General features: G+C 41.8%; 1 protein-coding gene across 1 annotated transcript; it reads left to right on the top strand.

Annotated features, from left to right (window-relative positions):
• Positions 1-1,921: 1,921 nt before the first annotated feature.
• psen2 (presenilin 2) lies at positions 1,922-15,630 on the top strand. The gene is given in 12 exon segments (XM_023292316.3): positions 1,922-2,043; positions 4,659-4,794; positions 4,866-5,074; positions 5,146-5,176; positions 5,178-5,288; positions 10,376-10,443; positions 10,516-10,736; positions 12,026-12,124; positions 12,315-12,374; positions 12,451-12,537; positions 12,607-12,722; positions 13,133-15,630. Coding segments are annotated over 11 exon segments (1,290 nt in total). The 5' UTR covers positions 1,922-2,043; positions 4,659-4,662; the 3' UTR covers positions 13,289-15,630.
• The last annotated feature ends 353 nt before the right edge of the window (positions 15,631-15,983 follow it).

The raw sequence follows: 15,983 nt of genomic DNA, 5'->3' as shown, positions 1-15,983 counted from the left end.
GAACTCTTCAATCGGAACAGGAGCTCAGTCTAGAGCATAAGTTCTGTTTGGACTGTTGTTCCTCATGGCCATCTTCACATTTCACTCAGTTCTGCTTTTCTTAGCTTTGGTTTTGCTCAGTTTGTTCTCAGTTTATCAGATTTTTTTCACTTAGTTTTTGCCTCTTGAAATCTTATTTTTACATCATATTTCTAAACTTATATATATAATTTTTTATATTTTTTATATCTCAGAAGTGTTTGTTTAAGGTCTGCAGGAACAGAGAACACGGTAACTCTGACTCCCGGTATCTCTGGTACAGAGTGAAGAACTGACAGTAAAGCTGACTTTGATTCCCTGCAGGTGATCTGATGTTCAGATGATGTTCATCACAGAGAAGCTGTTTTTACTGAAACTGTTCAGAACAAACTCTTCAACTCTGCAGGATTGTAAAGTGGAACACAATCAAGAGATTTAAATAGTTTGGTTGAGTTTTAAAGCTGTGATTGTTTAAAGTAGAAATGAAAACTACAAACCTGCAGCAGCTTTTCAGATTCCAGGTTTAGCCCTCAGCTTCTGTCAGACCTGCAGCTCCACCGGATGCACTGTAGCCCCGCCCACACGATGACGACGCATCGGGACTTCGTTTCCCAGAATGCATTTCGGCAAAGACTGAAGATAAACGACGGAAAAAAATGAAAATAAACTTTTCAAAATAGATTTAAGGCTTTTTTTTTTTTTTTTTACCAGAGTTTTTCAGGTTGTTGTTAAAACTTCGCTCTAATGTTCTCAGAGAACCGGGACTGTACTGGGCCGTCAGCAGCTTCAAGGCCCGCAGAGACGCTGCTCTTTCGTGGAGAGACTCTCCGACACGCGCCGTCGACTGTGGAGATGCTGTGAATGAAAAACCCGAGATATCAAAAAAAAACAAAAAAAAAAACCAAACAAAAAAAAAACAGAGATTAGCCAGAGTGGAAATTATTTTAATGTTTGGAGGAAAGTGAAGTCAGAATTAAGACTTTATATCTTTGTTAAATGTTTTACTTCTTTTTAATAGAACTCTGAGTGTTTTCCGTCTTTTTAAAGAACCTTAGTTCTGTACTGACATTAAATCTCTTTTTATGCCGTTTATTAATTCATATATTTATTACGTGTATATTTATTTCATATGCTGGTGTTTTACTATGAAATAATTAGATTTTACTGGGTTCTAAATTGTTTATTTTTTTAATTGTTGAAACCAGAATAAAAATGTTCTCTAAATGTGACTTGTTTGATTAGATGCTGGTTTCTGTTGACAGGTAGTGGAAGAGCTCACCTGTAGAGCTAAATGTAGAGCTCACCTGGAAGAGCGCACCTGTAGGAGCTCAACTGTAGTTCAGCTGTCCTTCTAGGTTATTAGTAAAACCGTGAACATTAAATATTCTGTCTCTGTTGAAGTCAGTACATGATACAGGTGAGCCACATGTACAGGTGAGCTACAGGTACAGGTGAACTACAGGTACAGGTGGGCTCCAGGTACAGGTACAGGTGGGCTACAGGTATAATGTGTCTAAAACGGCATGAAATGAATCCTAAATGTAATCTGACATCAGAGAAATATTCTACTGTTGATGTAGAAGTAATCTGATTACTTCCGGTGGTATTCCAGGTTGTACTGATTCAGATTCTGTTTCTAATCAGAAAGTCTTGTTTGGATTTTATTTATTTTTTTGTTTGTTTATATCTGGGTTTTATTTTTTTTTATCATTCTTAAAATCACATTATTATTTTAATTTTTGTTTTATTTTTCATTTCTGGGGCCGGTTTAATCCAGCTGTTTATTCCCTTTTTTAAAATATTCCAGATGTTTATTCCTTTTTAAAATTCCAGCTGTTTATTCCTTTTTATTCCAGCAGTTTATTCCTTTTTTTCAGCTGCTTATTCTTCCGTTGGTGTTCGTTCGAAGGATGACGTGTTGCGATGACGTTCCAGTAGGTCACGTGTCGCGGTCAGCTGACTGCAGACTTCCGGGTTACTCGGTGTTTACTTCGCTGCTGTGTCTGTTTCTGCGCTTTAAATCAGGTAAACTCTGCTTTTCACCGCGTTTCTGCCTCGTTTTCACTCAGATTCTGTTTCTCTGCGGACGTTTTCTCAGCAGCTGGACTCAGGTCGGTCAGTTTGAGGTGATTTAGAGCGACGTCCGGGTTAAAGCTGAGCTCAGTTAGTCTGGAGGTAAACCTTCAGCAGGGAGGGAAAGGAAATATTCTGGAGTTAAACCTTCAGCAGAGATTAATGAAGGCTTTTATTAAATGCCATTGATTAACCACGAAGACCTGCAGTTAAAGAAACATTAGAGAAAAACTGGAACCAATCAGATCCAGAGATTCAACCCAGAGAACTTATCAGTGTCTCTTTATGTCTTTGTGGTGGTTTTCTGTCTCTTTATCTCTTTGTGGTGGTTTTCTGTCTCTTTGTGGTGGTTTTCTGTGTCTTTGTGGTGGTTTTCTGTCTCTTTGTGGTGTGTTTTCTGCATCTTTGTGTCTTTGTGGTGCTTTTCTGTCTCTTCATGTCTTTGTGGTGGTTTTCTGTCTCTTTGTATCTTTGTGGTGGTTTTCTGTCTCTTTGTGGTGGTTTTCTGTCTCTTTGTCTCTTGGTGGTGGTTTTCTGTTTCTTTGTCTCTTGTGGTGGTTTTCTGTCTCTTTTTGTCTTTGTGGTTTTTGTCTTTTAGTGTCTTTGTGGTGGTTTTCTGTCTGTTTGTCTCTTTGTGGTGGTTTTCTGTCTCTTTGTCTCTTAGTGGTGTTTTTCTGTCTCTTTGTCTCTTTGTGGTGTGTTTTCTGCCTCTTTGTGGTGTTTTTTCTGTCTCTTTGTCTCGTTTTTTTGTCTCTTTGTGTCTTTGTGGTGGTTTTCTGTCTCTTTGTGGTGTGTTTTCTGCCTCTTTGTCTCTTTGTGGTGTGTTTTCTGCCTCTTTGTGTCTTTGTGGTGGTTTTCTGTCTCTTTGTCTTTGTGGTGGTTTTGTGCCTCTTTGTCTCTTTGTGGTGGTTTTCTGCCTCTTTGTGTCTTTGTAGTGGTTTTCGGTCTCTTTGTGTCTTTGTGGTGGTTTTCTGTCTCTTCGTGTCTTTGTGGTGGTCTTCTGCCTCTTTGTGTCTTTGTGGTGGTTTTCTGTCTCTTTGTGTCTTTGTGATGGTTTTCTGTCTCTTTGTGTCTTTGTCTCTTTGTGGTGGTTTTCTGCCTCTGTGTCTTTGTGGTATTTTTTTCCATCCCTTTGTGTCTTTGTGGTGGTTTTCTGTCTCTTTGTCTTTGTGTCTCTGTGGTGGTTTTCTGTCTCTTCGTGTCTTTGTGATCGTTTTCTGACTCTGTGTCTTTGTGGTGGCTTTCTGTCTCTGTGTCTTTGTGTTGGTTTTCTGTCTCTTTGTGGTGGTTTTCTGTCTCTTTGTAGTGGTTTTTGGTCTCTTTGTGTCTTTGTGGTGGTTTTCTGTCTCTATGTGTCTTTGTGGTGGTTTTCCATCTCTTTGTGTCTTTGTGGTGGTTTTCTGTCTCTTTGTGGTGGTTTTCTGTCTCTTTGTGTCTTTGTGGTGGTTTTCTGTCTCTTTGTGGTGTGTTTTTTGCCTCTTTGTCTGTTTTTGGTGTGTTTTCTGCCTCTTTGTGTCTTTGTGATGTTTTCTCTCTCTTTGTGTCTTTGTCTCTTTGTAGTGATTTTCTGTCCCTTTGTGTCTGGTGGTTTTCCATCTCTTTGTGTCTCTGTGTTTTTTTCCGTCTCTTTGTGTCTTTGTGGTGGTTCTCCATCTCTTTGTGTCTCTGTAGTGGTTTTCTGTCTCTTTGTGTCTTTGTCTCTTTGTGGTATTTTTTTGTCTCTTTGTGTCTTTGTTGTGGTTTTCCATCTCTGTGTCTCTGTGGTGGTTTTCTGTCTCTTTGTGTCTTTGTGGTGGTTTTCCATCTCTTTGTGTCTCTGTGGTGGTTTTCTGTCTCTTCATGTGTTTGTGGTGATTTTCTGTCTCTTCGTGTCTTTGTGGTGGTTTTCTGTCTCTTTGTGTCTTTGTGGTGGTTTTCTGTCTCTTCGTGTCTTTGTGTCTTTGTGGTGGTTTTCTGTCTCTATGAGTCTTTGTGGTGGTTTTCTGTCTCTTTGTGTCTTTGTGGTGGTTTTCTGTCTCTATGTGTCTTTGTGGTGGTTTTCCATCTCTTTGTGTCTTTGTGGTGGTTTTCTGTCTCTTTGTGGTGGTTTTCTGTCTCTTTGTGTCTTTGTGGGGGTTTTCTGTCTCTTTGTCTTTGTGTCTTTGTGGTGGTTTTCTGTCTCCGTGTCTTTGTGGTCGTTTTCTGACTCTTTGTGTCTTTGTGGTGGTTTTCTGTCTCTTTGTGGTGGTTTTCTGTCTCTTTGTAGTGGTTTTCGGTCTCTTTGAGTCTTTGTGGTAGGTTTTCTGTCTCTTTGTGTCTTTGTGGTGGTTTTCTTTCTCTTCGTGCCTTTGTGTCTTTGTGGTGGTTTTCTGTCTCTATGAGTCTTTGTGGTGGTTTTCTGTCTCTATGTGTCTTTGTGGTGGTTTTCCATCTCTTTGTGTCTTTGTGGTGGTTTTCTGTGTCTTTGTGGTGGTTTTCTTTCTCTTTGTGTCTTTGTGTCTTTGTGGGGGTTTTCTGTCTCTTTGTGTCTTTGTCTCTTTGTGCTGAGGTGTCTCACAGCTCTGATCTTTTTTCATTGTTGTGTGCAGCAGCATGAACATCTCAGACAGCGATGAGGACATTTACAACGAGAGGACGGCGTTGGTTCCGTCGGAGAACCCGGTGCTGCCGTCCTACAGACCGGACTCTGATGTCGGCCTCCAGAGCGACTCGCCAACCAAACGGGTAAACGTTTCTGTTCTCTGCATCCCATCGTGTCTGATGTGTCTGAAGCTGACTGTCCTCTGTCGGTGCAGCCAGCGGCTGGCAGGAGGACGGGTCCAGTCGCCGTGGACAGCGGCGGCGGCTCGGATCAGGAGGTGGACGCCGACGACGAGGAGCTGACTCTGAAGTACGGAGCCAAACACGTCATCATGCTGTTCGTCCCCGTCACGCTGTGCATGGCCGTGGTGGTCGCCACCATCAAGTCAGTCAGCTTCTACACGGAGAAGACGGACCAGCAGCTGTAGGTCCTCAGGTCAGCCGCCACACGTCCTCGTCCGCCGCCCGCCGCTAACTTCCTGTTTGTCCCCACAGGATCTACACGCCGTTCACCGAGAACACAGGCGTCCGTCGGCCGCCGGCTGCTCAACTCCATCCTCAACACCATTATCATGATCAGCGTCATCGTGGTCATGACCATCTTCCTGGTGGTCCTCTACAAGTACCGCTGCTACAAGGTAAGCTCCGCCTCCTGCATCCAGACTCACCTGCACTCAGGTAATCAGCTGTTTATAATTTACCATCTGCAGCACCAAAACCTGCCGGCAGGTTCCAAACATGTTGTCTTAAAAAAAAAAAATCACCAAAATGACAGAATTTTTCAGCCAGAAACTGGAAAACCAAAAAGCTTGCTAACTTTAGCTTGCTAACCTTAGCTTGCTAACATTTATTTGCCAATTTTATTTTTTAAAATTTTATTTAGCCTTTATTTTACCAGGTAAGTTAGTTGAGAATGGATTCTCGTTTTCAGTAACGATCTGGTCAAGAGGCGGCATACAACAAGATTAGCTCAATCACTTTAGGTGGCTAACTTAAGCTTGCTAACTTTAGCTTGCTGACCTTGACTTGCTAATTGTAACTTGCTAACTTAAGCTTGCTAACTTTAGCACACTAACTTTAACTTGCTAACCTTAGCTTGCTACCTTTGTTATCCCCTTCCTAAAAGGAAGTGACCCTAGTATTTTAAACAATTACACACCCATATGTAAACTCTTTGTTCTGGCAAAGGTGCTTGAATCCCTGGTCAGTGAAAAGGTAAAAGAATTTCTGGCCACCAACTCTATTTTGTCACCATTTCAGTCAGGTTTTCACAAAATTACAGTACTGTTACTGCTGCCATGAAGGTCAGAAATGATATAGCTGAAGTTCTTTACAAGAAGGAGTGCTGTTTGTCCCTCTTTATTGACTTTTCAAAGGCATTTGACACTGTTGATCCTGTTACTTTAATCAAACATCTTTCAGCTATAGGTCTTTCTCAACAAGCAGTTGGGTGGTTTGCAAATTATCTTACAAGCAGAACCCAGGCTGTTCAGATGGAGGGTTCTTCCTCTCAGGTCTTGCACATGAAAAAGGGCATCCCTCAAGGTTCTGTGCTGGGTCCATTATTATTCAATATTTACATAAATAATCTCGGACAGAATATTCCAAACCCAGGTTTTCATTTCTACGCTGATGACACTGTCATATACTGTGCAGCACCCACTCCTGCTGAGGCCTTTCAGTATTTACAACTTGCGTTTGATAGAGTCCAGGAGCAACTTTGTCATCTTAAACTTGTTTTAAATGCAGACAAAACAAGATGATCTTTACTACTTCAAAAACTGCCAGATCAGCACTGTCATGAAATTTTTTTTATAACAAATGGTCAAAAAATAGACAAATAAATTGGTATCTACTTTTAAATATCTAGGATTTTTAATTGATGATCGTTTGTCTTTTTAGGAGCACATTCAGTGTATGGTAAAAAAAAAAACCCTGAAACTCTTATTAGGATTTTATTTTAGAAACAAGTCTTTCTTTTCCTTTTGTGTGAAACAGAAATTGGTGGAAACAACCTTTTTGCCTGTTATTGACTATCGAGATGCACCTGCACCTGATGCTTGTAATAAATTACAATCTGAACTTAAACTTCAAGCCCTATACATACACTGAATGAGTTTGAAGTTCTGGTGAAATCCTTACAGTCTTCCTGGTCTGTGTGCAAGTGTTATGTGTGAGCAAGTTTTGATGTTGTTCATTTTATCTATTGTTTTGCTGTTTTTAAAGTGACTATGCTGCCCTCTTGGCCAGGTCTCCCTTGTAAAGATCTCTGATCTCAATGGGACTAACCTGGTTTAAAAAATGCTAAATAAAATAAAAACTTAGCTTAATTAGCTTGCTAACTTTAGCTCACTAACTTTAACTTGCTAACCTTAGCTTGCTAACTTTAGCTCACTAACTTTAACTTGCTAACCTTAGCTTGCTAACTTTAGTGCAAGTCAATTCAATTAAATTTTATTTATATAGCGCCAATTACAGTCAAATTGTCTCAAGACGCTTTACAGAACCCATATGCCTGACCCCCAGAGCAAGCCCAAAGGCGACAGTGGCAGGAAAACACCCTTTTAACAGGGAAAAAACCTTAAGTGGAACCCGGCTCTGTATGTGGGGGGACCCATCAGCCTGCTGGCCGGGTGGGTTGAGAGGGACAGAAGAGGTAGAGGTAGAGGTAGGAGGGTGGAGAGGTCTAATGCAATATCGGTATATATATTAAATATAAAGGTAGTTAGAGAAGGGCTTAGTGCATCCAGAGAGGTCCCCCAGCAGCCTAGGCCTATAGCAGCAGAACTAGGGGCAGAACTAAGGGACAAAGGGGAAGTCAGTTGTGCAGATGAAGACACCAACTGACCCCCTGAAGCTCCCACAGTCAGCTCAAACTGTAAGCTTTGTCAAAAATGAAGGTTTTAAGCCTGGTCTTAAAAATAGAGAGGGTGTCCGCCTCCCAAACCCAAACTGGGAGCTGGTTCCACAGGAGAGGAGCTGATAACTGAAGGCTCTGCCTCCCATTCTACTTTTAGAGATTCTAGGAACAACAAGTAAACCTGCAGTCTGAGAGCGAAGAGTTCTCCTAGGATAATATGGTCCTATCAGGTCTTTGATATATATGATAGGAAGATATGAAGAAGATATGATGGAGATTGGTTGTTAAGAGCTTTATATGTCAAAAGAAGGATTTTGAATTCTATTCTAGATTTAACAGGAAGCCAGGGAAGAGAAACCAGTATAGGAGAAATATGATCTCTCTTGCTAACTCCCGTCAGTACTCTGGCTGCAGCATTTTGGATCAGCTCTAGATGTTTCAGAGAGCTATTGGGACAACCTGATAATAAGGAATTGCAATAGTCAGGCCTAGAAGTAACAAATGCATGGACTAGTTTTTCTGCATCACTCTGACACAGGATGTTCCTAATTTTTACAATATTTCTCAGGTGGAAAAAGGAAGTCCTACAGATTTGTTTTATGTGTGAGTTAAAGCACATGTCCTGGTCAAAGATAATTCCAAGGTTCCTCACAGTAGTACTAGAAGCCAATGTAATGCCATCCAGAGTAGCTGTATGCTATTCTGTAATAAAATCCTAATAAGAGTTTCAGGTTTTTTTTTTACCATATACTGAATCCAGGTCTTTATATCCTTGAGACAATCTTGCAGTCTTGCTAGCTGATTAGTTTCATCTGGCTTCATAGATAAATACAATTGAGTGTGGTCAGTGTAACAATGGAAATTAATACAGTGCTTCCTAATAATATTGCCTAACGGAATCATGTATAATGTGAACAGTATTGGTCCTAAGACGGAACCCTGACGAACTCCATGATTAACCCTAGTATGCTCAGAAGAGTCATTGTTGACATGCACAAACTGGAACCTGTCTGATAAGTAGGATTTAAACTAGTCCAGTGCTGTCCCCTTAATGCCAATACAATGTTCTAGTCGCTGTAATAAAAGTTTGTGGTCGATTGTATCCAATGCTGCACTAAGATCCAACAAAATAAGTCTAGAGACCAGTCCATTATCTAACGCTATGAGAAGGTCATTAGTAACTTTCACCAGGGCTGTTTCTGTGCTATGATGCACTCTGAAGCCTGACTGAAACTCTTCAAACAAGCTATTCCTTTGTAAATGTTCACATAATTGATTTGCAACTGTTCTTTCTAGAATTTTAGAGAGAAATGGGAGGTTGGATATCGGTCTATAGTTAACCAAAACATCTGGATCTAGAGTGGGCTTTTTAAGTAAAGGTTTGATTACAGCAACCTTAAAAGCCTGTGGTACATAGCCTGTTACTAGAGAGAGATTAATCAGATCTAACACTGAGGAATTAATTAAAGGTAAAGCCTCCTTGAACAGTCTAGATGGGATAGGATCTAAAAGACATGTCGATGGTTTGGATGTAGAAACTATTGAAATTAGTTCAGAGAGATGTATGGGAGTGAAAAATTCTAAAGATCCATCTGGTCTTACAGCCAATTCTAAAGCATCTGTACTCGATGATACATCTGTGACATTTGCAGGAAGGGCCAGATTAATTTTTTCTCTAATCGTAATAATTTTATTTGTAAAGAAGCTCATGAAGTCGTTACTGCTCAAAGCTAAAGGAATACAAGGTTCAACAGAGCTCTGACTCTTTGTCAGCTTGGCTACAGTGCTGAAGAGAAACCTGGGGTTGTTCTTGTTTTCCTCTATTAAAGATGAATAATATGTTGTCCTGGCATTATGAAGAGCTTTTTTGTAAATTACTAGATTCACTAACTTTAACTTGCTAACTTAAGCTTGCAAACTTTAGCTCACTAAGTATAACTTGCTAACTTAAACTTGCTAACTTTAGCTTACTAACTTAAACTTGCTAACTTTAACTCACAAACTTTAACTTGCTAACCTTAGCTTGCTAACTTTAGTACACTAACATTGGCTTGCCAATTTTTGCTCAATCACTTTTGGTGGCTAACTTTAGCTTGGTAACTTTAACTCGCTAACTTAAGCCTGCTAACTCGACTCACTCACTTTAGCCTGCTAGCCTTGGCTTGCTAACTTCAGGAGACGTGTGGATGTTCACAAACCAAACAGACAAAGACGACATGAGAATATAACGGAATCTGGTCAGCTGATCAGGACAACACATTTAGAGACAGAAATCAGAAAAACGTTCCTTTGATTATGTTTTGAAGCGTTCCTAAAAGAAAGACATCGTTGGAAGCGGCAGGTCTCAGAGGGTCTCAGAAGGTCTCAGAGGGTCTCAGAGGGACTCAGAGGATTTTAGAGGGTCTCAGAGGTACTCAGAAGATCTGAGAGGGTCATGAGAGGCTCCCAGAGGCTCTCAGAGTGTCTCAGAAGGTCTCAGAGGGTCTCAGAGATCCTCAGACGGACTCAGAGGATCTTAGAGGGTCTCAGAGGATCTTAGAGGGTTTCAGAGGGTCTCAGAGGATCTTAGAGGTTCTCAGAGGGACTCAGAGGGACTCAGAAGGTCTCAGAAGATCTTAAAGGGTCTCAGAAGGTCTCAGAGGGTCTCTGAGGATCTCCGAGGATCTCAGAGGGTCTCAGACGGTCTCAGAGGGTCTCAGACGGTCTCAGAGGATCTCAGAGGGTTGAAGGATGCTGATGGTGTTTTTAGCTGAGTAATGCCAACATGAAGGATTGTGGGTATTTGGATGACTAATGTGTGGAGATGAGGATGTTTGCTGCAGGTAGGGGGCGCTGTGTGCTGAGCTGCTTTGTTTGTGTCTCCAGTTCATCCACGGTTGGCTCATCCTGTCCTCCCTCATGCTGCTCTTCTGGTTCAGCTTCATGTACCTGGGGTGAGTCCTCCACACTGGAATGCTTCTGAGCGCGCTCAGTTCAGGCGCTTCACGCTGTTCTTGTGTCTCCAGCGAGGTGTTTAAGACCTACAACCTGGCGGTGGACTACCCGACGGTGGGCGTGATCATCTGGAACTTCGGGGCGGTGGGGATGATCTGCATCCACTGGAAGGGCCCCCTGCAGCTGCAGCAGGCCTACCTGATCCTCATCAGTGCCCTCATGGCCCTGGTCTTCATCAAGTACCTGCCCGAGTGGTCGGCCTGGGTCATCCTGGGAGCCATCTCCGTCTACGGTAGGTCGGCGCTATGCTAGCATGCTGCGCTAACAGACAACACGTATCATGTGACCGTTAACTGGATACACAGACGTACACATGAAGCTCTGTTTGCTGCTCTGGTGGAGAAAATGATAACAATCTTGATAGAAAACGTTTAAATCCAAGTCAGAATTCTTCACAGTGAGAGCAAAATAAAACTGACGAGTCATGAAAGGATTTAAACATTTCACGAACTTTGACTCACTTTAACTTGCTACCCTTAGCTTGCTAACTTTAGCTCACTTTAACTTACTACCCTTAGCTTGCAAACTTTAGCTCGTTAACTTTAACTTACTACCCTTAGCTTGCTAACTTTAGCTCACTACCCTTAGCTTGCTAACTTTAGCTCACTAACTTTAGCTTGCTAACCTTAGCTTGCTAACTTTAACCCACTGACATTTTCTTGCCAATTTTTGCTCAATGACTTTAGCTGGCTAACTTTGACTTGCTTACTTTACCTTGATAACCTTGACTCGCTAACTTTAGCTTGATAACCTTGACTCGCTGACTTTAACTCGCTAATGTAAACTTGCTGATTTTGACTCACTCATTGTAGCTTGCTAACTTAAGCATGCTAGCCATGGCTCGCTAACTTCAGCTCACTAATATTTACTTGCCAATTTTGGCTCACTCACTTTTGCTTTAGCTTGCTAAATTTTACTGGCTCACTTTAACTTGCTAACTTGAACTGGCTAACATTGGTTCACACACTTTTGTTTGCTAATTTGAGCTTGCTAACCTTGGCTCGCTAACTTTAATTCACTAACTTTAACTTGCTTACTTAAGCCTGCTAACCTTGATGCGCTAACTTTAACTTGCTAACTTAAGCTTGCTAATTTTGACTCACTCATTTTAGCTTGCTAACTTTAACTTTCTCACTTTAACTTGCTAACTTGAACTGACTAACATTGGTTCACACACTTTTGTTTGCTATCTTTAGCTTGCTAACCTTGGCTCACTAACTTTACTCTGCAACTTTACCTTGCTAACCTTAGGGTGCCAACTCTAGCCCACTAACACTGGCTTTCCAAATTTAGCTTTACACTTTAGCTTTATTACTCTAAATGGCTAATTTTAGCTTGCTAACCTTGACACACTCACTTCAGCTTGCTAGCTTTAACTTGCTAACTTTAAGCTGCCAATTTAAGCCTGGTAGCTTTGACACACTCACTTTAGCAAACTAAACAGACAAAGACGACATGTAAATATAGCAGATTGTGGTCAAGTGGTGGTCCTGATCCCGGCCTTCCCATCATGTCTTGCAGACCTGGTGGCCGTGCTGAGTCCTAAAGGTCCTCTCAGGATGTTGGTGGAAACGGCTCAGGAGCGAAACGAGCCCATCTTCCCGGCACTCATCTACTCCTGTGAGTCCGAATGCTTTGTTGAATATTTTTAGCTGTTTTCTGGTATCTGCTGTGTGGAGACACTGCCTGCAGTTCATCTGAGAACCAACAGGAATGTAGTCACGTGACTGTCGGCTGAGTCAACCGTGTTTGAATTCTTCATACGTGTTGGAGTTGAACCGTGAGCTCTGAGTGGTCTCCCTGTGTCCAGCTGCCATGATGTGGACGGTGGGGATGGCGAGTCAGGATGACGCTCGGCGCTCTGAAACAGGTGCAGCATCTCTCTGACACGCTTCTTCTTCCTGCCGTCGTCCGTCCGAGTCACGCCGCCGTCCTTTGTGTTTCAGATGAGGAGGCGGAGCCGAGCAGCGGGGAGGCGGAGCCTCCGAGCCGACGGTCCGGGTCGCTACCGGAGGACGAGACGGAGGAGGACCGTGAGTCTGCCGCCCTCAGGTGAGCTGAGAGGGGGAGGAGTTTGTTCTGAACGCTCTCTGTGTCTGCAGGCGGCGTGAAGCTCGGCCTCGGAGACTTCATCTTCTACAGCGTCCTGGTAGGGAAGGCTGCCGCCACCGGGGGGGACTGGAACACCACCATCGCCTGCTTCGTAGCCATCCTCATCGTAAGTTCTGCTTTGTGACAGCTCAGGGACACTTCAGGTGTGTCTCCACTGCAGGAGCTCCAGGTGGACATCACGCTTCGCCCCTTCAATCAGCCTTTCTCTCACTCACCTGTCTCTGTCTCACCTGTTTCTCACGTGTCTCACCTGTCTCTCTCCTGTCTCACACCTGTCTCTGACCTGTCTGTCTTGAGTCTGTCTCACATGTCTCACCTGTCTTGAGTCTGTCTCACCTTTCTCTCACGTCTCTCTTGTCTCACCTGTCTCTCCTGTCTCACCTGTCTCTCATCTGTCTCAGGGTCTGTGTCCCACCTGTCTCTCACCTATCTCTCCTGTCTCACCTGTCTCTCTCCTGTCTCAGGGTCTGTGTCCCACCTGTCTCTCACCTGTCTCTCCTGTCTCACTTGTCTCAGGGTCTGTGTCTCACCCTGCTGCTGCTGGCCATCTTCAAGAAAGCTCTCCCAGCGCTGCCCATCTCCATCACCTTCGGTCTGGTCTTCTACTTCTCCACCGACTTCCTGGTTCAGCCGTTCATGGACAACCTGGCTGCTCACCAGTTCTACATCTGAGACAAGCCCCGCCCACTCCATATGTTGTAGCCACGCCCACTCACTTGACGTTCACCTGTTGTACATCTGAGACAAGCCCCGCCGACCCCACCTGTTGAAGCCCTGCACACCTCACTTGACTGTTCACCAGTTATACATTTGAGCTGAAGCCCCGCCCATCTCATCTTACTCCTCATGGTCCCGCCCCCTCCTGCTGATGTCACGGAGGAGGCATGTGTGGGCATGTCCTTAGCTCAGGTGAGTGTGGATCCCCTGCTGGCTGACAGTTTAAAGGACCGCTAAACGAGGAGCAGCGCGCTGGACTGTGATTGGCTGATGCTGCTGTCAGTCACATATATTCAGCTGTTCCTGGACCTTCAGGTGACGTAGAAACCCGTTCCTTACCTGAGTTCTGCCAGATGTTTTGGTTTCATGTTTTCAGACATGAGACTTTATTTCCATCTTCAGAACATCTGTGGAGATGTTTGAAGATTCAGAAACGGAGAGGAGAGTTTCATCAGGTCACAGTCATTCAGTGGATCCAGCAGAGCAGGAATTTAGAATCAGAACAAAGCTCACAAACCTCTAACCAGACTGGTCTGGAGTCTCCATAAAGTTCCTGTCAGTGTTTATATCTATGGATGGATCCATATTTCTTCTAAAATACAGTCTTTGGTCCACATTTCTCCAACTGTTGAGGTTCTACCATCAGTAGAACCTGATGCTTCTTCTATCCTTAAGGCTTAGTTCGTGTCCTGTCTGATCTCTCCACTCCTCCTGGACGTTCCTGAACCTTCAAACAGCTTCACAGGTTCTTTAGAGGATGAAAATTCAGACATTCACGGGTCTGAAGACATGAGATTCTCTAAATTCATCCAAAGATGTTTGACAGAACAAATGGATCTCCTAGTCTGGAGGTTGTTTTCGGGTTTTATTGTCATTTTAACTTGTGCAGGAGACTCTGATGTCACAGAAACTTCAGCCGTCTCTATCATCTAAAGTCCTGCAGCTCTGTGGAACCAGAAGAACATGAAGGAGAGAACGATGGAGATGTCTTCTACATGTTGAGCATGGAGATAGAGTAACATCTACAGGATGAGGAGATCAGAGGAGCTTCAGGAGAAACCATTTGGCGGTTCTGAAAATGTTTCTAGAAACGTCTTCCGGAACCTCCAGCTGGTTCCTCCTGAAGCTCCAACTATTTAGACCATTTTGGAATAATTTATGGAGAATGTTTTGTGATTTTAGATCAGTTTTGTGTGCTTTAAGTCAATTTATTGATGTCTTAAGTAAATTTTGAGTCGTTTTGGGCAAACCTTGCCATTTTAAACTGGTTTTGAGTAATTTTTAAAAATAATTCTGGACACATCTTGATATTTTTCCACAAGGTTTGAGTTTTTTATTGATAATTTTGGACAAATTTTGAGTAATTTTTTATCATTTTAGAGAAATCTTCCCATTTAAACTGGTTTTGAGTCATTTTAGACCATTATGGAGCAATTTATGGAGAATGTTTTGTCATTTTATATCAGTTTCGTGTCATTTAGGACAATTTCTGGACAATTTTGTGCCATTTTCACAAGTTTTGAGTAGTTTATTGATAATTTCCAAGTGATTCTGGATAATCTTTTGTCATTCTAGATGAGTTTTGTGTCATTTTAGATGATTTTTTTGTCATCTTAAGCAAATTTGAGTAATTTTGGACCCATTTTTCCAGTTTAAAGAAGTTGTCAATTTTTTGATCATTTTGAGGTAGTTTAGTTGGAATTTTGTAATTTCAGAATTTCAGTCATTTAGAACAAATTTTTGTCATAAAGGCAAAAACGTCACTTTAGTCTTTTTTTGTCATTTAAGCAGATTTTGAGTGATTTTTGGATGAATTTGTCATTTTAAACAAATTTCACTTCATTTAAGACACAATTTTATGACTTTAAACAAACAGTGAATGATTTTGGAGAATATTTTGAGGCATTTTAATCAATATTTTTGACATTTTGAGCAAAGTTTGGGTCATTTTAAACATATTTTCCATCATTCTAACTGAGTCCTACTGCCAGAAGACTTCTCTGAGTTCTTTTTCATGATGTTCTGGTTCCACAGAGCTTTAAAATGAACATCAGCGAGTTAAAATGAGACAGAAACTGTAGAGAATTTAAAGGTTTAACTTGAGCTGATGAAGGTTTAAACTCTAATATCACAGCAGATGAACTGTGGATTCATCAAATCCTCCATAAATCTTTAAAGTGAGTTTTGGTCCAACAGGAGCTTCATCAGCTGTAGAAATGTACTGTTAGATTTCTGTTTAATAACTTTAAACTTTTGACATTCTGCAGCAAGCAGAAGAATAAAATGATTCTACTGAAGCTCTACTGAGTCTTTCTCTGTATTTACACTCAGTTCATCATCAACTGTGCTTCAAATATTATAGCATTTATGGAAACTTCACAGGAAAAATTGTCAAATTACAAACTTTTTTCCTGAAACATAGTGGCTCAGAAATTACTCAGTTTGTTCTCATAGGTTTGGACTTTGGTGTCTCATTTTTATCATTTGTTGTCTCAGTTTTGTCATTTTTGTCTTGTTCGTCATTTTGTGTCTTTTTTTTATCATTTTGTGTTTAGTTTTTGTGGTTGTTGTGTGTTGTCGTTTTGTGTCTTATTTTTGTAGTTTTGTGTTTCATTTTTGTTTTTTTCATCTTGTCTTTTGTCATTTTTGT

Source organism: Amphiprion ocellaris, chromosome 4 (genome assembly GCF_022539595.1).
Source record: "Amphiprion ocellaris isolate individual 3 ecotype Okinawa chromosome 4, ASM2253959v1, whole genome shotgun sequence".
NCBI classification, from domain to species: Eukaryota; Metazoa; Chordata; class Actinopteri; family Pomacentridae; genus Amphiprion; species Amphiprion ocellaris.
The sequence above is the reverse complement of the archived record's forward strand: the minus strand, read 5'-3'. Positions and strand labels throughout refer to the sequence as shown.